Raw genomic sequence first — 27984 nt, 5'->3', positions numbered from 1 at the left:
CGGCTCCGTGCCCCTCAGGTGCCGTGGCTCGGGGGGTGCTGCAAGTCCTGCCCTGAGAAGATGGGGTGCAGCAAAGGGTGGAGGTGCAGCGCCGTGGCGGCGGCGGCAGCGGCGGGACGTGGGGCGAGGAGCGTCGGGTAGAGAGCGTGGGGCACCGGGTGGAAGGTGAAGGGACCCGGGTGGATGGCCGAGGCCGGAATGATGTGAATGGGGTGGCTGGCAAGGAAGGTGGCGGGGTGGCCCGGGATGATGGAGTGGGTGAGGTGGGACAGGGAGATGGGCGTCAGGTGGGGCTGCGGGATGTGGTGCACCTGGGCCAGGGGCTGCGGGTGGGGGTGCGGGTGGATGCCGATGGCGGCGGCGGCGGCGGCGGCGTGGTGCTGCAGGATGGCGTGCTGCACCGTGGTGATGGACGTGGCCGAGGCGGCCGCCGGCTGCGGGATGTGGATGGGCTGCAGGGCGGGTGCCGCGGGGGCCAGAGCGGCCGAGGCGGGGAAAGCCTTGACCTGCTTGGCCAGGAGCTGCTGCTGGATGTGCTGCTGGGCCGCCTGCTGCAGCTTGCTGTACTTCTCCATCTCCTCGGGCGTGAAGGTGATGGGCTGGCTCTCCAGCGGCGCGAGCGAGGCGTCCTCCCCCCCGTCGCGGTCCCCCTCCATGCCGGGCTCGCCGCCCTGCGGCACGAAGCCGGGGAAGTGCTCCACGTCGGGGACCAGCGGCATCACGGCCTGGCCGCCCCCGTCCACGGGCTCCAGCGCTTCACCGTCAGCCGGGGCCGCGAGGAAGGAGTGGGGCAGCACCAGGTCCCCGGAGCCGAAGCACTCGGGCAGCGCCGGCGCTTCCAGGGGAGCGGAGGGCATCTCCTCCTCGCGCTTCCGCTCCTCCGGAGCCGCGTCCTGCAGCCCCATCGCCGCGTCCCCCAGCAGCGGCTGCCCGCCCAGCGGCGCCTCCTCCGCCCCCTCGGAATCCGACAGCTCCTCGCCCCTCTCCATCCCGCACTCCTCGTACCTCCTGGCGCTGGGCTTCCGCACGGTCGGCAGTTTCCCGATCAAGGGCAGCACGGGTTTGTTGCCCAGAGAGGGAGGGAGCTTGGGGCCGAAGTAGCCCTGCGGGGGGTCTTTGAGCTTGATGCCCACCTTGCCGGCCCCCGCCAGCATCTCATCGGCGACGCAGGGCTTCTTCTCCACCTTCCGGGACTGGACCTTCTCCAGGAGCAGCTTGGCGGTGACGGAGTTCCGCTCTTCGGGGCTGCAGTCGCCCTCCGAGGCGCGGCCGGCGCCCGAGCCGCTGCTCTGGGAGCCCCGGGGCTCCTCCCCTCTGCCGTCCTCTCTCTTCGCGGCCCCCTCGCCTCGCGCCGCTCGGAAGTAGTGCGGCGACTGCGAGCGGTAGATCTTGGACCTGATGAAATCCCTCCTCCCCGGCCTCCTCTCCTCGGGGCTCTCGTGGCCGCGGGAGCCCTTCCTGGACAGCGAGCGCTGCGAGCGGCTCCTGCTGCTGCGCCCGCGGCTGTAGCTGCGGCTGCGCTTCCAGCTGCGCCCCGTCACGCTGCGGCTCCTCCTCTTGCCGCGACCGCGGCTGCAGCTGCTGCTCCGCGTCCGGCCCCGGCTGCGCGTCCTCGACCTCCCGCTGCGGCTCCTCGACCTGCTCCGGCTCGAGCTGTAGTCTTCGGAGGACGAGTACTTACGCCGCTTCGACCTGCCGTAGTCGGAGTCGTCCTCCGAGTCCCGCGAGCGCTTGGAGCACCGCGACCGCGCGCTGTAGTCGCTGTAGCTGTCGGAGTAGCTGCGGCGGCGGCTGTAGCGGCTGCGGTCGGACGAAGCGCCGGAGCTGCTGGAGTAGGAGCGCCGCGACGAGCGCCCGCGCCCCGACGCTGAGCGGCTCTGCGAGCGCTCGCTGCCCGACCCGTACTCGTCGCTGTACTGCGAGCGCGCGCCGCCAGAGCCCTCGTCGCTGTCGTCCTCGTCCCCGCTGCTCCGCCGGCTGCGGCGCGGCCCCGGGCACCGGCGGCGGGCAGCCCTGCGCTTCTTGGCGCCGTGCTCGGGGCGCGAGGCGCCGCTGTCCTCCTTCTTCCCGCTGCTGCCCTCCTCCGCCGACAGAGATTTCCTCTGCGACTCCTGCGAGCGGCGTTTCTTCTTCTGCAAGTGGCTGCGCTCCTCGCACGGCTCCGCCTTCAGCGCCCGCTCCGACTCGGTAGAAAGAGAGGATTTCACCTTCTTGTGCCGGCGCCGTCTCCGTTTCCTGGGTTTCTCCTCACCCGGGTCCGTTTTGCAGCTCTTTTCCTCGGGCTCCTCCTTGTGTTTGCGTTTGTGCCTGCTGGACTTTTTGTGCTTCTTTTTCTTCTTGTGCTTGTGGGACTTGCCAGCCTTCCCCCGGCCGCTTCCGCTCCTCCCGCTCTCGTCGCCCTCGCCCTGCAGGCAGCCCTCCTTGCCCTGGGACACCGACCCGCTCTCCGCCCCCCCAGAGCCGTCGGCGCTGCCGTCCGCCTCCTTGGCTCTGCTCACCTCTCCAAACTCGGCGTTCTGGATGCTCTCCCTGCACAGCCCGCCCGGATCCTTGGGCTTCTCGGCCCCTTTCCCTTTTGCGTCTTTGTTGCGGGAGAGCTTGAAGTCGAAGTACAGAGGATTGCAGCTGTAGGAGACGGACGGCTCCGCTTTGGTAAAGATGAGGAGCTCCGACGGCCACTGCAGAGTGGTGCTCTCATCCTTACTCAGGACCGGGATGAAGGGTCCCGGCGGCGGCCTGGGCCCCTCTGGGGCGTCCCTACAGCTCGGGGCAGGCTGCGCAGCGCCGCCGGGCTCAGGCAGGCCGCTCTCTGCCAGGCTCTCGCTCTCCTGCGCGCCGACGTCTCCTGGGGCTTCCTTCTGCTCCCCCTCGCCCTGCTGAGCGCCGCTTTCGGCAGCACTCTGCTCCTTCGGCGGGGCCGTGCTCTCGGCTGCCTTCTCCACGTGCTTGCCGGGTTTGGGTTTAGGGGAATTTCCCTTTCTGACTTCATTTGCGGTTTTTTTGTTCACGTTTTCAGCTTCCGTTTGTTCTGTGGACTTCATGAAAAGCAGGAACTGGAAGTTGGGCTTCACTTTGCAGTGGGCCGGGGGGATGTAATGGTAGTACTCCGGCTCCACCGCCGTCGGTCCGTCCTCCCGCCTCATCTTTTTCAGTTTAGACAGCGTGGTGGCCAGAGAGCCGCTGTCCTTGTCGTGGTCGTCGTCCTCCGCCTTGCCGTCAGAATTGTTTGTGTTTTCGCCCTCTCCAGCTTTCTGCAGGCCCCCTCCATCCGAGGAGCCTTTCTCATCAGCTTTCGCTCCATCTGCAGAACTCGATTCGTCCACGTGGTCCTTGAAAACCGAAGCGATGGTCTCCAGTTTCACCGGAGTCTTCTTGGCAAAGGAGAACGACACGCCGATCTTCTGCAGCGGGGCTCCCGGCGCGCCCTTAATGCCAAAGCTGACAGCCTGTGCTGCCTGCAGGGGTGCCTGGCCCGGCCCGGCGCTGCCCCCCATGTGCCCCACGTTTAGGAAACCCCTGTCTGCGCCCACCTCCCCGCCCGGGCCCGACGTCTGGGGGAACGAGCCGCTGTTGGCCGCAGCGTCGTCGTCGTCCCCCCCTTCCTCATCCACAGCCACAGTCGTGGTTCTGAACATGGGGCCGCTTCCCGGAGCGCTGCGGGAACGAGAGAAAACGAAGGCCGCCTGTTTGGGTCGGAAGGGACCCTTAAGATCCTCCATTGCCACCCCCCTGCTACAGCCTGGGACGCCTCCCTCTGAGCAGGCTGCTCGCGGCCCAGGCTTTGAGTGCTGCCAGGGGGGAGGCGCCCACAACCTCACTGGGCAGCCTGTTCCAGCACTGCACCTCGCAGTAAAGAATTTCTTCCTAATTTCTAGTCTGAATCTAAACTCATCCGATTTAAAATCATTTCTCCTCGTCCTGGTGCCCTTTTTAAGTAGTCCCTACAGCTTTGCTGTAGACCCCGTTGGGTCCTAGAAGGGCTATAATGTCCCCCCCAAAGCCTTCTCTTCTCCAGGCTGAACAGCCCCAGCTCTCTCAGCCTGTCCTCATAAACCTGCAGTCACATTTCACCTCTTCCAAGTGCCACCCAGGAGCAGCACCGCGCGCCCAGCACCGTCACACAACAGCAGGAAACGGCCGCTGCTGGGCAGCACAGCTGGGCCATTCCCTCCTGCAGAAGCACAGCGCAGGGCCGAGCCTCAGCCCCCCGCGGCTCAGCACCCGAGCAGGACGCCTTCACTCACCACTCCGGCTGCCTCCGCTGCTCGGCCAGCTCGTGCAGGCGCCGCAGGGCCCTCTCCTGCTTCCTTTCATCCTTCCGCGATCTTGAGGAGACGTTACGAGCAAACTCCCTTTGCTTGAGATCTTTCAACCTCTGAGGCAAAAGAAAGCGGGCAGGGATCAGAGGAACACGGCCGGAGCCCTGCGCAGCGTGCTGCCAGCCCCCAGGGCCACGGCCTGAGCGGGGGCAGCTGGGCCCGACACACGGCTCCAGGCAGGCTGCCGCCCGGCACGCAGTGGAGAGGCAGCAGAGGGGCTACGGCTTCACGCCTGCACAACCAGCTTTCTTTAGCGGCACGGTAAGGCTGCTTTCAAAGCAAAAAAGCAAATTCTGGAAGGGAAAAAAAAGCAAAACAACCGATAATTAAGAAAAAAAATAAAGGGCTGTTTGTTCTGATGCTCTCACAGGGTGCAAATGTACAGCAGAAACAGCGCAGCGGCAGGGAGGGGACGGAGCAGGAGCTGGTGTGGAAGTCACCCGGGTAACAAAAGCAATGTGCAGCTTACATTGGAGAAGGTGCCAAAAATCCCATGCGAATGATCGCAGTGAGCAAAGAAACAACACAACACACAGCACAAACAGCGCCCCGCTCTGCTGAGCGCAGCTCCGAGCTCCTCGGGAAACAAAAGCTGCCGGGCGCCGCCAGGGGGTCAGCGCTTCACAGGGCAGAAACGCCGCGTGCCGGAGAGCGGAGCCAGGAGTGCAGCCATCACAGCACCGCTGGGCGCCTGCTGTCCCGTCTGAACAGCGCCGAACAACACAGCTTCTGCAGGTCCTGGTTTGAAGCAGTACGACAGGAGGCCGCTGCTCTCCTTCCAACACGGGCAACAATTCCCAGGCTGTTTTTTACGAGCACCACTCAGAAGGTGAAGAAAGTTGCCAAGAAAGACCTCTGCCGCCCTACGCACTCAAGCACCTCCCGTTTTGTTCGGGGTTTCTGTGCGCAATCTTTCAAAAGACCCAATTTCAGGAAATGCCACGTATGAGCTGTTGGTGTTTCTCACGTCAGGTATTTCAGGAAGGGCCCCAAAGACAAACGGCATCAGAGCAGGACTGAGCTAACGAACCCAGCGTGCCAGCCCAGGGAATTACCGAGCCCAATGTAAAGAGAACATTGCTTTGTGGAAAGGGGAGATGGGACAAGACAGAGGATTCTCTCGCCTAATCGCAGTGACTAAACATGGTTTGAGCTTTACCAAAACCAGAGGGAAGGACAGACAAAGAATACAGCTACAGACACCGGCAGAGAGAAACTCACTCGTGTGATCTGGGCTCCGAAATTAGAAGGGTTTGCTTTCAATACATCATCTGAAAGTGTCCCATCACAAAGAAAAAAAGAAAGTGAAGATATAACGAGGGTGGGAGAGAGAAGAAAGAGGAAGCAAGCATTACTGGGGAGCTCCCGGCGCGCCAGCTAGGAGCAGGAGCCGGGCAGCACAGCTACGGGGCCGACAGGGGACGGGGTGCACACACACATGATCCCACCCAGAGCTGCTTCCCCGGGACAAGCGAGGGCTGAAGGGTCTGCGGGGCGCGCTGGGTGTGGAACGCTGAACTCCTGGCGGAGGAAGGGGCCGAGCAGCGCTGTGCTGGCAGAGGGGCTGCGGGCCGTGGGGGGGCTGCCTGCACCGCGTCTCCCTGCGCTCTGAGCTCGGCGTGCTCCGACGGCCTGCACACAGCAGGGGACTCGGCTGCAGCGCAGCTCCCAGGCACAAAGCACACAGCAGCGAGCTGCCGCTGACTGCAGACAAGAGCCCGCCGTGCGGCACGCGGGGCTGAGGGCCCTCAGTGCACAGCGCGGACACCGAGTGCCGGCTGCACCGCGCTGACCCGGCAGGGCAGTCGGGGAGCCACCCTGCAGCACTGGGGAGCGAGGACCTTGCTGGGCAACGTGGAAAAACAAAATCTCAACAGCTGCACTGCACTGCTGCCTTGGGACAGCAAACACGGAACACGGAACCTTCCTTCACCAACTGCTCCCAGCACATACCTGGAAGCAGCAACTCCTCGATGCAAGGAGCAGCAGACAAGCCATTAATTGCAGCCGTGCCACTGCTGTCCCTGGTGCAGCCAGAGAGGAGCAGAAAGAGCACCAGGGGCAGCTGCACAGCAGAAGAACATCGAGGAACACAGAGCTCCTCGGCACACTGCAGCTCCCAGCACTGGCAGAAAGCTAGCCGAGCTAAACCGTATTTAACCCAGGCTTACCCTCAAGAAATTCCCCCCGTAATCCCGAGGCGAGCGTTCATTATTCTAATCCCTTAGCTCCCCACCTGTATTGGCAGCACACCGCACACACTCCCTTCCAGGAAGAGCACTGTGACACAGCAGGGCCCCCCGCCTCTGCAGGCACCTCTGCCTCAGAGCAGAGCCCTGCTCCATCAACCCTTCACACCTCGTGCTCAGCAGTTCTCTTGTCTCTTCAGCAGCATCGGGGCCGCCCTCTTCTACCCACCCCAAACACATCCCTGGGCGCTGCTGCAGGGTTTGGGAAGCAGACAGCACTCTCTGCTGAAGGCCCTGCACCCCGGAGGAGGCAGGAAGGTCTCCAAGCCACAGAGCGTGGCTGAGCACAATGCCAGGACAGGCAGTGCGGCTGCTTCACTGCTCAGCTGAGGAGCGGAGCCCAGGGACAGCGAGGCGATGGGCACCGCTCCGCTGCCTCGAGCCCTCCTCCACTCTCTAACAGCAGCACTTTCAGCCTCCTTTCCAGCAGAATTACCAAGGAGTGCAACTGAGCTCCTAAAGAGCAGGTGCTATTAATCTGCAGCTGCTCAGCCCTCGAGCGTGGACGGGGCAGAGACGGGCTGTGTTCTGGCTGTGGCACGCAGGGCTGTTACCACGCAGTGCTGTTACCATGCAGCTCCTTCCCCTGGCTCACACAGCCACACTCCTGCCTCAGCAGGAAGCTCCAGGGAGCATCATGGTGTGTAAAGGTGACTGAGCCGGAGGGTAGGGTCAGCATTCAGCTGCAGAAACAGGGGAGGACTGAGCACATGGGACAGCTCGCTCGTGGGCTCGTGTCACTGCTCAACGCACACTGCTTTGTGGGGTCAGGCCCAGCGGCAAACGATTTATCTCAGCATCAGGTGGAAAAGCAAGGAGACTTATGTAAGAGGATGCTGTGCAGAGGGGATGAAGCCGCTCCCTGTGCTCCCCACACTGCCACCCTGCTGAGCCTGCTCACAGCAGACAGGAGCTGCACAGTGAGGTGCCAGCACTGGCCGCAGGGGAAGCCACTCACATGGAGCACAGCCAGCGCAGCGCCGCTCCTCCTCAACGCTGCTCTCCGCTCTCTCTGCCAACCTCACTAAAGAAAACCACTTCTCACTCCATACCCCTCATTCTGCTGCAACAGCCTGGAAGGGAACTGCAGCACGAGCTCCAAGGATGGCAACCTCTGGCTGACAACTTTACACGAGTGCTGACACAAGCACAGCCCACTTCTGGCCACCAGTGTTCTTTGCACAACCACAAAGTGAGAAGAGCAGAGGGAAAGCAGCCAGGAGCTGAGGCTTTACTTCACTTCTTCCCTGCAAAGTCTTTCAGTTGAGGACGACACACCACGAGTCGATGGCACACAGACACCCCCCTGCATCAGTCCCTGTATGCTGACACGTGGCCCCACGCTGTGAGCACACGCTATTTCTGCCCTGGACACCAAGTATGGCAGAGGCACTCCCAACTTCCCTGCACCATGCTGTGCTGAAGATGTGAGCGTTCAGAAAGCACCGCTCTGCCCAAAGCGGGAAGTCCAGGGTTTGCATTTGGAGCACTCAGCCAGCACAGCAGTGACCGTGCTGGCAGCACAACGGTGCTTCCCTACATCTCTCTTCCTCGGCACCAGAAATGGATCCCAGAAACAAAGAGCCCAGCAGAGACGGCAGCAAGAGGGACACGCATCTGTGGGGTCACGCCGCAGTTTCACCCCTTTCCCCCTTTCCCCTCGGATTGCTGCCTTATGGACTGAGATGCGGTGCAGAGGGTGGCTCAGACACAACCTGATGCCACGAGAGCAGCAGGGTCAGGAAGCAGAGGAACACCACCTCCCCGCTGCTGCTCGGTGTGGACGCGGTGGAGGTTGTCCAAACGAACCCACAGGGATCAGGGCACTTACCTATCATCCCTGTTTGGCAATAATCCTGAGATCCTTCCTGGAATACAAGACAGCATCTTTATAACTGGGGAGAAGACAGGGATGTGGGGGCAGAGCGGCTCTCTGTGGGGCAGCAGGACACACACTGAGCAGGGGAGCGGGGAGCAGCACCCCCAGCCCCACACTGCCAGGAAGGGCTGCTCCAGCATACAGACAGCACGGGTGGCACAGCACTACTGCTGCTCATTCGCCTTCCTCACCTCTGGGTGCTGCACATCCAGATGCTGACACAACGCAGCACCACAGGGAGCTGGGCAAGCCCTTTCCCTGAGCAAAGCACAACTTCCTCTCTGTTCAAACCACTGCCTAATTAGGAAGGAACGCTGGGTGACCTACAGGAACCTGAAGGCTCCCACCTCCCCACAGCGCTGCGGGTTCCTGTAGGACCAGCCATCCCACCCAGCCTGCAGCCCCTTGCAGAGCTGCAGTGACTGGAGCGCTGCCACTACCCTGAACCACGACTCCTTTTATACCAACGAGGGGCAGTTTGTTTCTCCTTCCTAACCTCTTGTCAGCCCCCTAATTACCCACCCAATTAAGCGGGAGCAGGCCGTGATCAGAGCACATCGCCACGCTGCACAAAGTGCCACCACCAGGTCCCCCTTCCCCTCAGCAGAGGCACCCAACTGCTCTCCATCTCAGCCCAGTGATGGAGAACACAGCACTGCTCTCGGGTATCACAGCCAGCCAGCCCCTCTCTGCTGGGACTGCATTCCCAACCATAGCAGTGCTCACACAAAGCGCCCTGCTGCACGTTTCCTGTTAAGGCACCCCTGGTGAATCTGCTTGGAACCACTGTTCCCATACTTAACATTAAAAATTCATGCCCTGTAATGCTATACTCCCATTTCAAAGCTGTTGCTTCGCTTCCATTTGGCCAGACTCTGCAGCACATCCTCCAGAAGTCGTCAGTGCTCCAAGCATCACGGTGTTAAAATCGGTCATTAGGAGTATCAGAACATTTCCTCTGAGCACTTTTACCCCCAGATGAGCACAGCACAACTCTCTGTTGTGAGATCACGAATGGCCAAAGAGATGAGGCCAATGCACAGACTTCTGTCAGCCACCCAGCACTCGAGCACACAGCACTGCCCTGCCACATCCCAGCTGGGGACTGAAGGCAGAGCTGTGCGGATTCAGAACAGACCTCATGAACATCACAGAATTTGGAAACTTCCCCTTTTGATACAGCCCCTCTTTTCCTGGTCTCCCAACACTCTGAAACATGGCAGATCGTCAGACTCCACAGCCGTGCCGCTATGAAAGCAGACGTGAAGCAGGAGCCATCCACACCCGGTTCAGGAGGAGTTCCCCCCCCAGTTTCCAGCAGCCCGCTCCTGCTCACACCTCACTCAATACAGAGCTTCCTCACCAGCCGGCGGCGGCTGTCTGCTCCTTTCTGTTTGTGTGTCTGTTGTTGGTTTGTTTCCAAAGGGATGGTGGGCACAAGACTGGGCCAGCAACACGGGGCCTGCTCCCGGTGAGGACAACGAGCACACGGGGGGAAATCAAAGTATGAATTGCAAAGGAGACGCTGCAGAGAGCACACGACGAGCGGGCAGCACCGCCTGCAGGGCTCTGTTTACCTGCTTGTGAGCGTGGTCGTAGGAGTTGATGTGGTTGTCAAACTCCTGGTGCTTCTGGTACTGCTTGTCGCAGAGCTCGCAGTAGAAGTTGGCTCTGAGGTCTTCCAAAGCCTTGGCAATCGCCTTCTCCTTATCCACATAATCCTGCAAAACGAAGAGGAGTTACAAGCTGAACTCGCCCTGGAGCAATTTGAAAGATTCTCTAGAAGTCCTCAGCAAACACCAGCTGAAGGGTTCCTCCTTCCATGAACAAGAGGAGCCACAAGCACCGAAAAGACGACGCACTTAGAAAGCTTTCTTCTTTTGATTTGATGAGATCCTGTCCAAGGGAGCGTGCTGAATCTCCCGGTTTACCACCTCAGGGACACAGACACAACACTGCTGATGTGCTGCTGCAAGGCCAGATCTGTGCAAAAAATATTTCGGCACCCGAAGGGGAAAAATCTAAAACATCCTGCTGCTACAAGATGGGCTTTATTTCCCCTCCAAGCGCTATTCTGCTTTTAAATAAAGAAGGATTTAAGCTCCCGTTTTACTGAGTGCAGAGAAACCACGCTAAGAAAGAACAGCACATGGGACTGTGGGGCTGCAGCAGGTCCCCATGAAGGCAGGAAAGGAAACAAGCCCAGGACGACGGCGGGCCGGGCTGCTCTGCCGGGCAGAAGGCGCTTCCTGCGCCCAGCGAGGCTGTGCAGCACACATCCTGTGGTGGAGCAGCTCTCACTTATCACTGCCCACACCGGGGAGGGAATGACGGAGCATTTCTCAGCACAGAGCGACCCGCAGCCCCCCTGGATGTGCTGAATTGCCGCACACAGCTGGCAGCTGCATCACCTCAGAGCTGCAAAGAAACGGCCCTGGCAGAGCTTTAATACAGAAACGCAATAAAGCACACGAGGGAAAACATCCACGCAGGGAGGGACTGCTGCAGCTCCACTGAGTTCCTGGAAGGGACCCGAATGGGACCTGTGCTGAATGCTGGCAGGGAGGCTTGAAAAGGCAGCTGCAGAAAGAAGGGTTTGGTGACACACGGCACTGCTCTTCGTCATTAGGTGCCGCTGACACAGGAGCTCCTGCCCCCACCCAGAGCACAGGAGCACCGCGGCGTTTCTGAAACGTGCCACAAGGTTTCCGTACTGTCACTCAGCTCCAAAGGAATCAATAGATATCAGTAATCACAAATACAGTAGTTACAGTAGTAAATGAACAAATACAGCAGGAAGTCACCGAGCAAGTCGAGGTCTCGGGGGGAAAAAGAAAGATCCAGAAGGGAGGAATGAACTCCAGAGAACACCACCAGTTTGGTAAACCTTAAAACATGGCATATCTATGGACATTCTGTGATGCTGCCCGATCAATCCTCCCACACAGGGACAGAACAAGAACTTCTCAGCCCTGCAGCGACGTTCTGCCTTGTCAGAGGGCAGCACTTTGCACACAGCACTAACACACCGTGTGATGCCTCAGCGCCAGCGGGTAACGGGGCGCCCCTGCAGGCCGGCTCTGTGTGCTCTGTGCCCACGAGGCAGCAGGCCTGGCCCAGCACTGCTGGCTGCGGGACCAAAGCACTGCTGCCCCAAAGCTCTTCAGCGGCAAAACAACTCCAGGAGGTGAGCAACCCACTTGTTAACATGTGAGCTGTCTCAGTGACACCAGGGAACAACAAGAGCGCATTCCTGCTGGGGTTACAGCAGCCAGCACAGGACTTGGGAACGCTGCTGCTCAGTACCTTGTATTTCTGCCTCAGCTCCTCGGTGTCTTCTTTCTCCACCTCCAGTACACGCCTCCGCTCAGTGGCATCTTCGGCGTAGTCGAGCTTTTTAAAACAAACAGAAGAAGAATTACAAACATTGAAAATGGCCATTTGTCCCACAGACCCCTCTTGCACCAGGCACTGCCAGAACGTGCAATCTCAAAGCTGGGCCCCTCATTGTGCTGGGTCTCTCCCTCACCACGCTGGCCTGCAGTGCAGCACCAGCAGCTCCAGCTCTGCGCAGTGGGAGCTGCCAGGCAGAGGCACAAAGCTCAGCTCAGCGGTGCTCGACAGAGCGCAGGTTCTCACAGAAGCATTTCCTGGCTTTAAGAGCACTTTTCGACACCCAGACGGGCCTTTCAACCCCTGCCCCACACCCAGCAGCCTTACCTCCATCTCCATGCGCCCCATGCCCATGACATCGTACTTGACGACAATTGGGATGGGATCTGTCCTCCCTGCAATAGGAACACACAGAGGCGGTCAGGGGCTGCGCCGTGCCCGCGGCTCGCTCGACACATTGGGTTTGGGTGGTTAGAGATCTTGCCTTGGAGTGCAGAGACCAGAAAGCTACAGTGAACCAAACACGAGCCATTCCCACAGCTTGCAGCCAGCCGTGCCTCCCGGCCCCACGCGGCACAGCTCCGTGCCTTCCAACGGCGCCGAGGAACCAGCTGGTGCTCAGCGCCCAAGTGCAGCACGTCCTGCTGCGTGTGTGCTGCCAGGACCTGCCAACGAGCCCCTGTGCTCCACGCACAGCTCGCAGACCTGAACCCCACTGCTGCTCAGGAGCACAGAACCCCCACCTCCGTCCTCCCCCGGGGCCGCGGGGCGACGCGGCTGCAAGCTGTGAAAAGGACTGCTAGCGAAGAGAATTGACTTGGAACTAATCAAACTACGCTGGAGATTTTGTTGGGGTTTGGTTTTCATTATTATTTGTTTTTTCAACTTATCTTTAATCCACTCATAACCAGCCAAACAAAGCAAAATGGGGCACGCAAGCACTTTACTACCACAGCTTTTTAATTTCGTTTGGATTTTTCTCTGTTTTGGATTGTTTTGTTGTACGTTACATCCCAACCCGCGCTGTCGGTTGCGATGTAAACCTGCTGGAACAGCACTTACCTTCTCCGGCGCACACCCTGGGTGAGAAAACAGAATGTTTACAGCCCTGCTCATGGCTCTGGGTCGGCGTAAACACCTGCTTTGTTATACACACATACAACACCATTATACCTTTGGGCTCTGAGATCCGCAGGCCTTCCCAGGCCAAAGCGACGCTGCGGCGCAGGGCGCTGAGGGCTGAGCTCCTGGGATGGATGCAGAGCGCTTCTCCAGGGCCCTGGAGCGAGCAGCACGGCTCTGCCTCAGGCAGGCACACAGCTCCCTTTCAGGCTGCGTTGTTTTAGGGGCGCCCATGGCACGCGGCCACAGCTCCAAGCGCGGCTGCCGCGCCGACGCACCGTGGCTCTTTGGAACCACGCTCGCCTTTGGCTGCTTTAATGCTGTTCCTCATTTGAAACGTTTCTCTTTCGCCCAATGGTATAATACAGGAAGCAGTGACTGCAATTTTTAGCAAAAGGACCAAATTAAAGACGGGTTATAAAAATGGCTTCCTAAGCGCAGCATCACTTTCGTAACGTCTCAGGCGGGGCTGGCAAACCCGAGCAGCATGGCTGGCCACGCGTGCCGACCATTCTGCATCTCAGCTTCGTTTTGGGTCGGATTGGGGTTCGGTTCTCCAGCAATGGAGAGCGCGGGTGCCGCCTCGTGGAGCCCCGCACACAAACAGTGCAGCGGAGCTTCTGCCTTCTAAGGCAGGCAGAGTTTTTCAAGATCTCTTTGTAAATTGCAGTAGCAAGTGCTGGTGCCCACGGTGGGGAAAATCAAGTTTGGACAGTATTAGAAATTGACGCTTAAACTGATTTTGGCAGTTCTAACACAAACAGAAACGTCCCTTCTTAGCAATACCCTTTAATGAACGAGGATCAGACAAGTGTGCATAAAGAAAGGAAAGGAAAATGAAAGACCAAGCAGAAGGATGATGGCTACAACAGAGAAAGTAAGCCTAACATATTGGTGCACTGATGACAAAAGGAGTAATTCAGTCTGAAAATTAAAAATTACCACTGCTAAGTTTACCATCACCACAACAAGTCCAGGATCATAACGCTGTAAAAAAGAAACACCATTTGTTAGGCAGAAACCACTGGGGCAGAAAACAGGCGGTTTGCAGCAGGCAGGGAGGTGGGCAACCACAGCGGGCTCCTTCCTCACCCCTCCACCCCAACACCGCGCCGTGGGCCCGGCCGGAGCCGCGCTGCCGTGGGGCGGCCCAACCTCACCTGGTGGGACGCGTGACAGGGCAGCGACATCAGGAGCACCGATCCCAGCGCTCGGCTCGGCGCTCCCGCAGCGCCGCCTCCTGCCGCACCGCGCAGGGAGCCGGGCTCTCAGGAAGGGGCAGAAAGCGCAGCCCGGGACGGCAGCGCAGCTCTGGATGGCAGCGCAGCACCGGATGGCAGCGCAGCACCGGATGGCAGCGCAGCCCTGGATGGCGCCGCAGGATCGCGGGTGCCGTGAGCAGGCAGTGAGCCCCACAGGTCCGCTCTGCTGCCCCGACAGCCCGGAAACACCACAGGACATCCACCGGCGTGCGCGCAGAGGGCGCCGTGCAGACGGACGGAGCGCCTCCACGCGGGCAGGAAGCAGAGCTGCCCCCGAGAGCAACTTCAGCACGGGCAGCAGCTCGGCAGCACCGCAGCGCATCCCAGCGCAGCCCCGTGACAGAGCACAGAGCAGCACAGCGCCGGCTGCTCACAGCAGGCAGGAGCGACAACAGAGCAGGAGCGCCGCACGGAAGCACCCCGGCACACCGTGGGACGGGACCGCAGTACGCACCGTCCCTACTTACTTGCAGAGCCGTCCCGCTAGAGGACGAGCTTCGTTTTTCACAAGGACCGCGCAAGCTCTGCAAGCTCTGCAAGCTCCCCCGGGCCGGCTGCGCCCCGAGCTCCCGGCCGCCGCCCATCGCAGGGAGCGCCGCCTGCTGCTCACGGCAGCCCTGGACGTTCCCAGCCGGCCCGAAGCAACGCTCCCCCCCAGCCCTGTGCCGCCGGCGGCGCAAGGCGCGTGAAAACAAGGCGGCCTCTCATCCTGCCGTCCTCTGGGAGCGGCACCGCTGAGCTCATCCTGTTTATCTCCGGTTTCTGGCAGGGGCCGCAGACAGACACGAGGCTCAGACGAAGCCTGAAATGCCTCTCCTGCTCGGTGAGGAGCAGGCACCCCCGGTCCCACGGAGGAGATCCCGAGCCGGGCCAGGAGCTCCGCTGCGTGAAGCAGACGCAGGAGCCGCGCACACCGGCCCGCAGCGCTCCTCTCATCAGCGCCGCCCCGTCCTGCGCGTGAAATCCCTGCTGCCACCCTGCTGCCCTGACTGACGCTACACAAGCGGCAGAGATGCCTGTGCCAACCTCAGATCCCCGCCAGCACTCACTCAGAGGCTGCAGATAAGATCATGTTTACATCCAGTTCTTACAGACGCTGCCAAACCACCCAATTCTTACTGACTAACGGCTGGTTCTTCTCCTTTTTTTCCATACTCTCACACGGCTCCAAACCCCCGAAATGAATACAGAATTCCTCATTTCCTCGTGCTGTTTTTCTCGGATGTGCATTGTTCTGTGTTCCCAGGGCCTCACAAACATCTCCTCTGTGAGATGAGAGCATTTACCAAATGGAAAAACACGGACAGACGAGCTGCCGGCCATTTGGTGAGCCAGCACTCGACACCTCTGGAATGTGAACCCTGAGCACATTTCTCTGGGCTGCAGCTGCCACGCCAGCCCTGCTGTGACCGAGCCCAGCGGGCCGCACAGTCCCGAAAGCACCAAGATGTGGCTCCGCTCTGTGACACAGCCTGAGGAGCTGCAGCTGGGCTGGGTGAGGAGCAAAGCGCTCCTCCACAGGGGGTTTCAGGAGGGCCCACCTCTGCCGAGCTCAGCGCTCCCTGCTGGGACGGAAGAAATCCAGCAGGTCTCTCCCACTCTGCCCCTCCTGCAGCCTCCCCTGCTGTGGCTGCACAACTCCCCACTGCTGAGGCGCTGCCTGCAGTGCAACCCCCAGCTGTGCTGACGTTGGGGGGAGCCCTGGTGGGTGGAACGGCTCCTGCTGCAGGAGCACCGGCTTTGTTCAGGTCAGCCATGTGGAAACAAGGGGAGGGTGATCTCAGCGTGTGCAATCAGCTCTGAGGGCTGGCTGCCAAATGCAGGACGGCAGGTAATGTACTCATGGCGAACAGAAATGCAGAGTGCTCTGAGTTCTGCACTACTGGATGTCCTTTAGGCTCCAGCACAGTGCTCACAGCACAGCAGCTCTGCGTTCTCTCCTCAACCTCTTTAGAAATCTCCGTTGGATGTTTTGATGAAAAGAACATGGAAGTGAGATGTCTTTGTTCTGCTCTCCTGTCCTCAGCGCACATCAAATGCCCTCGCTCCCCATGGTCCCGGAGCACAGTTCAAACTGGAGGCCACTGCTTCCTTTCTTCAGTTTGCAGATTTGGGGTTTGGGGACAATTCAGGTAGAAAAGCCACAGGACAAGGAATGAAACACCCTCAGAGCGACGTCCTGCGGTGCCACATGGCAGCAGGGAGCTCCTCCCGCAGCCCAGTGCAGCAGGGGTGGAACTCGATGCCCGCGGGGCCCTTCCAACACAGCCCACCCGATGCTGCAGAGCAGCAGGACGCAGCAGCACGTCCCCACAGCTGCCCCTCGCCCCCCACAGCTGCCAGCAGCCCCGGGGCCATGGCCTCATGCAGGTGCACCGGGCCTGGCCTTCCCTCGGCTCACTGCTCCCACACAGAGTGACAGAGGGACACCCAGAGGGGGAAGCAGGCTGAGGAACACGCAGCCAACGCTGCGCCACAGCACGATGCTGAGGGCGGCACCTCCAGCCCCCTGCACACCAGCAGGAGGCACAGCGACAGTAAGAAGGCCAGCATGAGCCACAGAACTCCGAATGGAACCCAGGTAGGGGCAGCGAGGAGCGTCAACCACCAGTGCGGCCCCGTCCAAGAGGTCAGAGAGCCTCAGCCGCAGAGCCCACCGCATCCCAGGGCATCTCCAGGGCGCAGAGCCCCGCGCCTCTCCAACAGTCCTCAGCTCTGCGGGGCCGCTGGGGGCGGCAGGGCCACTCACAGGCTGCCAGCTCTTCAGTCTACAGCCAGGGGAGCAGCGAGCTGGGCGGCCCGGCTGCGGCAGGCCGTGGGCACGCGGCCCCAAGCGGCCCCACGCCACCCCAAGCGGCCCCACACCGCCCCACACGCTCGGGAGCCGTGGAGCTCAGCCCCCGGCCGCAGCGCTGCGTGCAGTCAGTGCAGCACCATGTCCGACCCGCAGCGCCTCCCCACAGAAACCCAGCAGTGCCTCTGCCTGCACACGGCGGCGGCGGCAACGACCCACGTAGGAACGGAGAGCAGAGGTTCTGTGGGAGCTCACGGCAGCACTTACCCTGCAGCGACTTGCCCAAGCCCTGGCCCAGCTTCCAGCCATGCTTCTGCAGTAAGCGGTGTCCGATATTATCCTGACAGACAGAACAGAGAGAACAAACCAAAAATATTCCAATAATTTATCCTTCCCTTCCCGCCGCCACTGAAACATGTGATGAACGAGAGATTTTCTACATAGATACGCATGCAAAAAAATGCTACTGAGAAGGCAACGTGTGCCCAAGGAAAGGGAGAGACCGATGGCAAAAATTGCTGGCTGGAATTGTTGCAGGGCCGGGGTTGGCCGCTGTCTGATGGTGTGCTGGGCAACGTGTGTGCGTCAGGGGAAAGGAAAACAACCACGACAACCAAAAAAAACAGAAAGCAATGGGGGAGGAAAGGTGTACCGATCAAAATTGACAGTAAAAAGCATAAAATCAGGCTACTGAGACAATCGTATCCATCACCTAGACAGCACCATTAGGAGGCTGGCGGAGGTCTACGCTGGGTTTAGTCGCTTGGTTTGCGTGTCAGGATTTAGAGAACCGAAAGCTGTCAGTGCAGCACTGCCCACCACTAAAACCAAACGCAATCAGAGCACAATCCAGACTACACTTGATTGGGTTTTATATATGTATATATAGATATAAACTAGCATGCAGCCAATATTAAACTGAAAAAACAGTGAGGTTAGTAAAAACAAAATAAGGAAATCGATTAAATAAAATGAGCTCAAGCACAGACTGGGTGATGCATCTCACATGGAAACTAACCAAACACTAAGGTGTTAGAATGGAACAGGCCTAGCAGTCATAACAGCGAGGAACCATTAGTGCACGGGGGGAACAATTAGCATAATGTCTCATCTTCCCCAGGAAAAGCCGATCGGGCGGGTGGAAAACCGCGCAATTAAGGGCTGGCTTTTAATTGGGCCGCCGGCGGGGGGCGCCTGCAGCAGCGCGGCGTGAGAGCAGCACGAGGCGGGGATGAGACATTGTGCTGACTGCGGGTGAGCGAGGCACCAGGGGACACGGATGGAGCGGGACGCTATTTCCAAAAGCAGTGCAAGTGGAGTGAAAGCATTTCCATACGAACCTGGCTTTAAAAACTGGGCTGTCAAAAGAACAGTTAAATGTAACACAAAGTAAGAAACTGTCCAATCACTAATGGTCGTTTTTCTTTTGCTTTGTTTTCAATTCACTGCTTGCAAGTAATGTACTTACTAAAGAAGAGTGAAAGCATAAAATAAATTCAACAAGTCAAGACCAGCTGGGAGATTCAAGAGCGGTGCGTTGTGACTGACACAGTGAGGGGGGACGAATGTTAAGGGGAGAACAGACCCACCGACAGGCTATACACACAGCGCCACTCTTACAGCGCCACTCAAGAGGACGGCCGCCCCAAGCCGGGGCTGCAGCACGCTCAGCACACAGCTCTGGGCACGGCGCCCCTCTCACACCCAGCCCTGCTGCCACTGAGCTGCGACCTTCGGCCGCTCGGCGCCCTCTCAGGACACACGACTGCCTGCCGCCGGGCCCCACGTGCTCACGCTGCTGCTCTGGGGCTGCCCGCACTGCAGCAGGAATGGGAGGCTGGGCGGGCGAGGAGGGCCGGGGGCCTTTGCTCCTATGTCTCTACATGCAGATGGGAGCTTTGCGAGGCGGAAACGCGGGGCTGTGTGCCCCGTGCCCGGCTGCTAAGCCAGCACCGCGACCATGTGTGACAGCACGGCCTGCAGCCTGCTCCAGAGCGAGCGGGGAAAGGCACAAAGATCTGTGTGAGAACCGGAGGGGTTTGGTGCTGCTGGGGGCGGGAGAGGCCCTGCGGCAATAGGGGGCTCTGCAATGCGCAGCGGGGCTGCATGGAGGCCGAACCACAACCGGCTGCGCCCCGTGCAGGGCTCCCATGGGATCCCAGGGCTGCAGCGCTCTGCTCCTCTCCGGGCAGCACCGGGAGCCGTGAGTCTCTTGAGTGGGCTGTAAGCTGTGCTGACTGTGTATGCGGGACCAGAAGCGAGGATTGGATGCTACGGGGTGAACCCATGCAAACGAGAGGTTGAAAAGAGTCCCAAAACAAAACCTAGAGCTCACTACAGATGACACAATGAAGACCAGAGAGAAAAGCCAAATAGTAATGCTACACCATTCAGCTTCAAGAAGCACGTTATTTATAGCGCTGTCCACACGTGGCTGCTGCTAAATGTCAAACCAGCAGCCTCTCCCAGTTACACTTTGGAACCAGTGGAGTCCACAGATCTGTACAGGTGGTGCGACCACAGGCAGCGGGCCGGCAGCACGGCTCTGTGCAGAGGGCAGGGAGCAGCGTGCTGCTGAGCACCGCTCACCTCGGCGCCGTGCCGCCTCTGTGTGGGGAGGAGAGCCGAGGACTCACAGCCACGGGACTGGGGTCGAGGAGTGCAGTGTGGGGAGGACGGGCCCTAGGAGAGGAGCCACACGTCGCCGCTGCTGAGCTGAGCGCACGCTGAGTGCTCACAACCAGCACAGCCCTCTGCGAGCTGAGATGCTGCACGAGGGCTCTGCGGCTCAGGATGAGCAGCAATGGCTGCGCCGACGCCGCCAGCGTGTGTGCAGCACCTTTCAGAGCAGCACAAAGGCGCCGTCACTCGTGGGGGAAGCGAAAATATCGCTCTCGGAGCTATGAGGAGTCCATTGATGGGAAATACTTTCAATTTAGGAATGGAAAATCGCTTCTGGCTGAGGCTGCGCACATCTCCGGGCCCGGGCCGGCCCTGCTGCCATGTTGTGCTGTGCTTGGAGCCGCGCGTGGCTGTGGCCCAAACAAGGCAGGGCTGCACGGAGCCAAACGCCGGCGTGCGAATTGAGGACACGTGTCAGCATTGTAACGATCTGTAGACTCCCAGACCTTTGTTTCCAGCCACCTCCGAGTTGCATGCTGTAGCAGTACGGTCAGCGCCTCTCACCAGATAATGCTGCAGAGATGGATTCCCCATGGCACTTTGGCTACGCTCTGTGCTTGCTGGGCCGGCAGCACGAGGTGCCAGCAGCCTTCCTGCCAGAACAGCAGAGCTGCAGGAAACCCCCCCGGGGAACTTGCTAACTTCAGCCTGTGGGTCATTAAGAGGGCGGGAAACATTTTCACTGGCAGCGGGAAACCTGACGCATTATTCTTGCTTTCCACCTGCAGGTCGTCTTCCGAGAACCAACAGCGTTCTGAATGAAGACGATGTGGAGATGGAGGCTGTGCTGAGTGTGAGGGCAGCCAGCAGCGCCAGGCCTGCTCACGAGGCCGAGGGCAGAGCCACAAAGGCTCAGCGCAGCAGCGCGGGGCGACGGCCGCCCAGCCCTCAGGTGCCCCAGCCCTCAGGTGGAGCGCAGCTCAACCACGAGGCCAAAGCGAGGTGTTAAACCGACCCTGAGCTGCGAATCGCCGCCCCCATCGGATGGCAGCACGGAGCCCTGGGATTGCTGGGGTTGGAAGGGATTTCAGCGGCCCCACGCTGAGCAGAGCTGAATACTAAAGCTGCCACTTCATTCGCAGCCTTCTGCCGCGGCTCCTCGCTGAGCAAACCCCCCGCGACCACAGGCTGTGCCTGCAGAAGCCCAGCACGCACCAGGCGCCGCCGTCCACGTGCAGCTCCTGCGGACGCGCTGGGACCCCAAGAGCCCCCAGCTGGGGACGGAGCTCAGAGCCGGGCACCTCCTGACACCAGGCCGCCATCTGCAACGCGCCTGAGTGCTTCCTGGGATCTGTCAGCACTTCCATCGCAGCCCCGCGCCACACAGCGCGACTGAGGTATTCAGGACAACGCTGAATACAAACCCCATCTCTGCAGCATTATCTCATGCGTCATCGATTACTGCCATGCCTGGATCTAGCATCATGCCAGCACAGAAGACAGGAGGTACTATATGCAGTGTTCACTGGACCAGAAGAACAGAAATAAGAAAAGGGAAAGGAAACCCTAGAGAAGAAATTAAAAAAGGCAGACCGTGCAATACAAACCAGATCGGGGCTGCTTAGCTACTATGGACCAACTGCTGCGGAAGAAAAACGTCGAACACCCCAAGTTGTGTAAATTCTGGTAAACATCCAAACACACACAAACACACACAACACCGACCTACACACCAGGGAGGAGACGCTGAGCCCTCGCTAACTCCGAGTGCTTCTAAGTGGGCACGGACACGGAGCAGCCTCAGCAGCTTCGTTTCTTAGGTGGGAAAGGGAACACCTGAGAGCTCCTGCCTCTAACAGCAGCGGTTTCTCCGAGCAGAGCTCTGTGTGAGCTCAGTGCTCACCTCATTTCCTCCTCTCCTACTGCTGCTGCACTGACTGAGGCTGCAGGGCTAAAGCTGGATGCCAGGCCCGCAGGTGAGCACAGCCCTGCACCCACGGCTGGCAGAGACAGGACTTAAGAGGCTCCAAAAAGCTTTAAAAGGGAAAACTACACAAAACTGAGGCTTGCCCCGTTTTATGGCTGTGTTCTCCACATTCATAAGAAAAAGAAAAAAGAAAAAAAAAGCCACAAAACACACAAAAGCAACACTTAAAAATCCTGGCCGCATTTCCGGCCCCGTGGGGCAGCTCTGCTGCACTGCCACAGCCGTGCTCCCTACCGCCAGGTGCATCCCAACCCACCGTCAGCCAAAACGTGACAGGGGATCAGCAGGCACTCTGCTGCGCTATCCTGCGGCTCTGCTAAGAATTAAACTGATTCTTTGGCACAAATATAAAACGACCTAACGGCTCTGGGTGGCTGAGGACAGCGCTGAAGTACGGCACCGAACTTGGACGGCACGGTGCAGGATGGCTGCTGGCAGCCGGCAGCCCTGCACACACAAAGCTCAGCATGCAGCTCGCCCCTCCTGCCCACAGCAACGCGCCCGGGGCCCAGCACAGGGCAGGAGGGTGCCGGTGCTGAGCACAGCCTTACCGATTCGATGGGCTTGTCCAGGGACGCCTGCTCTATCTCCAGGTGCCCTTCTTCATACTGGTCGAAGTGGTTGCCCTGCGAGAGAAGAGCACGGTCAGCTTTACGGCACAGAACGCGGCCTCGGCCCACAGCTCTCGTTTCACGTGCAGGTTTGGGCCCAGGTTTGTTCGCTCCATTTTTACCAGAAAGGACCAAACTCAGCGCAGGCCCGGCTCGGTCCGTGGGCTGTCAGGAAGGCGCCCGAAACGCGGCCCAACGTGAATTGCACAAATTGTGAGAGATCACACACGTGAGACGGCAGCACTTCTGGCTGCCCACACACTGGGGCAGCGCCGCCGCAGGGCCGGCTGGAGCCGGCTGCCCTGAGGTGCAGCTCTGGCCCTGCGCTGGGCTGCTGCGGAGCTCTGCAGGCACAGCGCTCGACAGCGACAGCAGCAGAGCAGTGCCTGCCCAAAGCAGGGCCGTGCGCCCGCCCCACCGCCGCAGCACAGCAGGGCAGCTCTCCTGTCCCGTTGCGCTGGGCACAGAGTGGGGACGGAAGCAAGCAGCGGCACGCTGCCCTGCTCTGTGAGATGCTGAGCGCTGGGGCTCAGCCAGGAGAGCAGCCAGCAGCACCAGCAGCCATTTCAGGACAACCGTCTCCGTTGTGGCCGCTCCGAAGCTGCGAATTCCTAAGACCACAAAGGCAGAGAACCATTTTTGCCCACAGGAGATGCTCACACTGCACCCCCAGCAGCCAGCGCTCCCAGTGCTGCACACAGCATCCCGCCCGGGGCAGCCACCCCCCACCAGTGCCCCCAGTGCCTCGCAGCCCAGCACCGCCCAGGAGCACCCAGTGCCGCTGCTGGGAACACAGCATCGCTGCTCCCTTCCACCAGCACCAGCTTCTGCTGCAAGGAATGCTCATGGAAGCAAACGTGAGAAAGGGCTGCTGCTAATCCCAGCTGAGTGCAGCTGGCAGAGCACAGGGCAGCCCCCGAACCCCCCTGTGCTGTGCTCCCAGCTGGCCAGGCAGCCCCAGAGACCCAGTGCCAAGAGAAAGCGATCTGGTGCTCGAGCCCAAACACCAGCTGCCCTGAGCCATCCTCCCTGCAGCCCCTCACAGCAGAGCAGCAATCCAAGAACGCAACCCACAAAGCATTTTGGTGAGGAGCATTACAAACACAGCAAACGCAAAGTGCTGGCTTTTCTCCCTTCTGACTTCCCAGCATGACTCGCTGCCTGCAGCCAGCTCTGACTGTGCCAGCCGGGTCACTTGGGCTGCCCAACCCCCTGCCTGCTCCATGTGAAGGCAGCAAGGCTCAGCGAGGCTCCCAGGCACGCCTGGCCCATCCCAGGCTTTGCTGACAAAAACAAAAGTCCCCTCCCGGAAGCGAATCCAAAGACTGAACCCCATCCAAGCCAAATGCAAAGAAGCCCACAAGCAAACCAAGCTCGTGTGAGAGCCAGCGATCCCACACTGCTCTCGCCTTGGGCCTGACTTGATGCATTTGCACCCTTCCGGGACCTGGGAGCCAAGGGGGGGGGGCAGCCCTGCAGCCACAGAGCTCCATCTGCTGCCTCGCTGCGCTCCGAGGGAGCTGGCACTCCAAACGGAGCCATTTTGTGCCACCGTGCCCCGAGACAATGGAGCAGAGGGAGACGTTTCAATCTAACCGTTAATTAAACCCCAAACACGCTGAGAACACAGCGCTCCTGGCAAACGAGGCTGTGAGCACAGGGCACACAGTGCCATCACTGCCACCTGCGCCTCCACAGAGGGGAGCTCTGAGCAAAGGGAACCATCGCCACCAAAGGCAAAACAGTCACAGGAGTGCTGCTGAGCACCAGAAGGAGCTCCTACCATGGCTGCTGAGCACACAGCCCTGCTGCCGACCAGGGCCGCCCTGCCAGCAGCCAGCCCTGCCCGCCCCCATCGCCTCTGCTAACAAGGGAAGGCCAAAAGGGGCCAAAGAAGCCCACAGTGGCTGCGAGGAGCCGGGCAGAGCGCAGCCCAGCACACACACGAGGTGCCACAGTCCTGCTGCCAGAGCTCACCGGCTCTCACGGCACGCAGCTACGGACGGTCTGTGATTCCCGGCTGTGCCTCCGTGCCACCAAACGGCTCCAAAGCGGAGCCGGCGCTGACAGCTGCACTCCCAAACAGCTCCAGGAAAGCACGGCGTGGCGGTGCTGCTCCAGCGCTCATCACAGGCACAGAAGGTGACGCATTCTGCAGGCCAACACGCGCCCTTGGAGGCTCCACCAACCCTCAGCTCTCCTGGACCACGTTAGGGCTTCTGCAAAGGGCAGCACGAGCTGCTGAGGGGAGCTGGGAAGCCCAACTTGACACTCGGCCACAGTCAGACCCTCCTGCTGCTGCGTGCCGAGCGCCGCACCGAGCCGACAGGCCAGCAGGATCCTCGTGCAGCAACGTGCAGGGAAGCCAGCGCACCCCGGCGGAGCTCCTCCTGCCCACGGGGCGCCGCGCAGCTCAGCGTCTGTGGCAGCAAACCCACAATGTAGGCAAACACAGGGCAGCGACGGCCGAGCGCTTCATGAGAAAACCTCTCCAGCTGATACAACAACAGCAATTACGACACAGGATTTTCAATTGGCAGCTTTTGAAAGGAGCACCCTTAATTGCAAGGGAGAGGCGGGTGGCTCCTGCAGCTCCCAGCCCCCAGCGCCGCTCTGACAGCAGCACGCAGCCCCACGGCCAGCAGTGGCTCCTGGCTGTGATGGCAGCACGGCCTCACGTGGACTCCTGGCTTCCCAGCTCTGCACAGCCAAAGCCTCAGAAGAACCACCTGCCCAAACCGCTGCAGGAAGACGGGCTGAGAACGGCTGTGGTGGGAGCCGCACAAGGAGAGCAGCACGTCTGCACGCCTGCCCTGGGGACGCAGAGCCGCAGAGCCCCGCTTCGTGCCCAGGGCAAACCCCACCGGACCCGACCTGCTGCGATGCGGGGCGCTCAGCCCTGCAGGGCTCTGCTGCGGCTCCTCCTGCCGACCTGCACGGGGCTCTGCTCCCAGCTGCAGCACAGCTGGACAACAGCACAGCGTGTCACCACAGGAACTCACTGCGCACACAGCAACAGCCCTGCTACAACTAAAGGGAAGCCGCAGCCCTGCAGTCGCACATCCCCCATCTCCCCACTGACCCCTTGCCCCCCTCCCACCCCTCCTGTTGTGCTGCTGGTTTCCCTTTCCCCCTAACAGCGCAGAGCCACGTGCAGCCCACAGCCTGTCCTCACCTCCCTGGAGCAAATCAGGAGCACTGAAACCCAACCAACACCCCGGCAGCTCTGTGCCGCTCAGGCCCTGCCCCGGCTCACCACTGCCCAGCCAGCCCTCCCAGCCCGTCTCCAGCAGAAAAGAAACAACTGACAAAACCAGAGCAGCTCTCAGTGTTGTTTTTCCCATCCTGGGACAGCTTCCTGTTGCTGCATCGCTAACCCAAAGGCATCTGCCTCTCCTCCCCAGCGACGAGGATCCTCTGACCCGCACACTGCGCTCCCGACCTTTTGTTTCTCTTCCTTTCTCGGGGCTCTGCACATCTTTGGCTTCGCTGAGATCACAAGACCACGAGCAGACCGCAAAGAACGCAGCCCGAGAGCTCCTCCGCTGACCCCAGCCCAGCTCCGAGCGCAGTGGCTGAGCCCAGCCTTCCAGTCCAGCAAGCCCACCTGCCAAAGCCTGCAACCAAGATGCTACAAATTGGTTGAAAAGGCTTTCTGAACACCGGCAGCCCTACAAAGGGAGCCTACATACAAAGCCCTGACTTCCTACCGACAGTCTGAATTTTGCCACAGCTGAGAGCAGCGCTTTGCACCGACGACCAAAAGCAGCGTTGGTGCCTCACAGCCCCCCGCTGAGCACAGCGCCGCAGGTCCTCCTGCACCCCACGCAGGGCTCTGCCTGCAGCAACCTCGGTCTGAACACCGGGAAACACGAGCTCAGAATTCACCTCCAGGAGCAGCTAACAGGGAGGAAGGAGCAGCAGGGCCCCCAGCAGCACGGCGCTGAGCCACAACCCCCAGCCCAGCAGCAGGGCTCCACGCAGACACCTGAGCGGCTCCTCTATAATTCATCCCTCGCTCTGCGGGCTCACAGCCACTCCGAGTCTCTTCCCATTTCCCATTTCCCCCACAGGAAGGCTCCACACACAAAACAAACCCATCCCCTCGCTTCGGAACTCACAGAGGAATCAGAATCAGCCTAGTGTGGCACAAGGCCCCCCTCACATGAGCCCACGGGAAACAACAGAGCGCGACGCCCAGCACGGACGCAGCCCTCATCTGCAGCCATTGTCTGAGAGCAGCTCGCCGTGCGGGGCTGTGCTGCCTCTCCTCTGACATCACACACTGACACACGAGCAGGTTCTGCCACTGCCATTACTTGCTTTGAAGCCACGCTGCCCTGCAAAGGAAGGAAAACAAGGCGAGCTGAACCCACGTGTGCACACATTGTGCACCGCACAGCCAGGAGCTGCCGGCCGCCCTGCTCTGCAGAGCTCCCACTGGGAGGCTCCCCGGCCTTCCGCTCCTAAGGGAACCATCACAAGAAATGCATCTTCAAGCCCAACCTCTGCCTGCCCGGAAAAGGAACCTGCAAGCGGAATCGCACCGTGTCAGTGCTAATTAGGGGGAGTTTAACGAAGTCACCCCGCACGTGGGCTCACAGCGCGCAGCTCAGGGTGTACGCACAGAGCTGAGGTCCCCTCTCAGCCGCCTCTTCTCCAGGCTGAACAGCCCCAGCTCGCTCAGTCTCCCCTGGCAGGAGATGCTCCAGCCCCCATCTCACAGCCCCCGCTCTCTGCAGATGATCTGAACTGAGCAGCCCAGAGCTCAGATATTCCAGATGCGGCCTCCCCAGGGCAGAGCAGGGGGGAGCAGAACCACCCTCGCCTCGCTGACCACTCCATAAGTGCACCTCAGGGCCCCAGGCCACGCTGCCGGCTCACGGCCCCTGCCCACCACAACCCCCGCGTCCTCAGTGCACGGCTCCCTGCACAGCTCAGCCCCCACCTGCACTGCTGCTGAGCTGGTTTCCCTGCAGGTGCAGAGCTCTGCACTCACCCTCATTGAACCCAGCAGGTTCCTCCCTGCCCAGCTCTGAACGGCAGCACAGCTCACAGGACGGCTGTGGTTGGAGGGGCACAGAGTCACAGAATGGCCCGGGTTGAAAGGGACCTCAAGGATCACGGAGCTCCAACCCCCTGCCACATTTCACGGCAGCCCAGGCTGCCCAGGGCCCCATCCAACCCAGCCTCGAACACCTCCAGGGATGGACGGGGCATCACAGCCTCTCTGGGCAGCTGTTCCAGCCCCTCACCGCTCTCACAGCACAGAACTTCCCCAACATCCAACCTCCATCTGCTTTCCCTCAACTTCAACCATTTCCCCTCGTCCTGCTGCCATCTCCCCTTGCACAGTTGACTCCCCTCCTGCTCCCTTCAGGCACTGCAGGCTGCACTGAGGTCACCCCGCAGCTTCTCTTCTCCATGCTGAACAACCCAGCTCCCTCAGCCTGCCTTTGGTGCTACAGCCCCTGACCATCCCGCGGCCCCCCGCAGCGCCGTGTCTTGCCGTGAGGTGCCGCACCCCCCCCCCCCGCACTTCCTCCCATCCCGCCCACGGAGCTCCCAGCCCTGCAGCACATCATCAGCTCCCGCCGCGCCGCTCCCCAGCAGCACGGACCGCTCCGCACACCGAGCCGGGCCCTGCGCCTTCAGCTCCTTCGCTTTCCCGTTGCTGTCAGCGCCGTCAGCGCCGTCAGCGCCATCACCGTCATCACCGCCGTCAGCTCCCCCCCGCTCCCCAGCT

General features: G+C 60.4%; 1 protein-coding gene across 4 annotated transcripts; it reads right to left on the bottom strand.

The window, feature by feature from the left end:
- Positions 1 to 22394, bottom strand: GPATCH8 (G-patch domain containing 8). 4 transcript variants are annotated; one of them, XM_042809261.1, is made up of 9 exons: positions 22179 to 22256; positions 18359 to 18376; positions 17286 to 17358; positions 13905 to 13949; positions 12168 to 12235; positions 11754 to 11840; positions 10025 to 10168; positions 4245 to 4375; positions 1 to 3654 (listed from the first exon to the last, which is right to left on the bottom strand). In XM_042809261.1, exons 5-9 carry the CDS (start codon positions 12192 to 12194, stop codon positions 15 to 17), a joined length of 4029 nt encoding a protein of 1342 aa, XP_042665195.1. In that variant the 5' UTR covers positions 12195 to 12235; positions 13905 to 13949; positions 17286 to 17358; positions 18359 to 18376; positions 22179 to 22256; the 3' UTR covers positions 1 to 14. The 4 variants fall into 4 exon arrangements, with proteins under 4 accessions (XP_042665195.1, XP_042665196.1, XP_042665198.1 ...); XM_042809262.1 differs by lacking the exon at positions 13905 to 13949; XM_042809264.1 differs by lacking the exons at positions 13905 to 13949; positions 18359 to 18376 and having other exon boundaries at positions 22179 to 22394.
- Between the last annotated feature and the right edge of the window lie 5590 nt (positions 22395 to 27984).

The sequence above is a fragment of the Centrocercus urophasianus genome, unplaced genomic scaffold (assembly GCF_019232065.1).
Source record: "Centrocercus urophasianus isolate 14NV4802_14NV808 unplaced genomic scaffold, USGS_Curo_1.0 seq_114, whole genome shotgun sequence".
Taxonomy (NCBI): Eukaryota; Metazoa; Chordata; class Aves; order Galliformes; family Phasianidae; genus Centrocercus; species Centrocercus urophasianus.
This window is presented reverse-complemented; position numbering and strand designations above follow the sequence as displayed.

What these genes read in the sequence shown, in the direction of transcription:
- GPATCH8 (XM_042809264.1), bottom strand. Translation starts at nt 12,194, where the DNA reads ATGGGCATGGGGCGCATGGAGATGGAG. An exon ending in TGGGGCGCATGGAGATGGAG is followed by an intron (nt 11,841 to 12,167) that starts GTAAGGCTGCTG and finishes TGTTTTAAAAAG; the next exon opens with CTCGACTACGCCGAAGATGC. An exon ending in AGCTGAGGCAGAAATACAAG is followed by an intron (nt 10,169 to 11,753) that starts GTACTGAGCAGC and finishes TTCGTTTTGCAG; the next exon opens with GATTATGTGGATAAGGAGAA.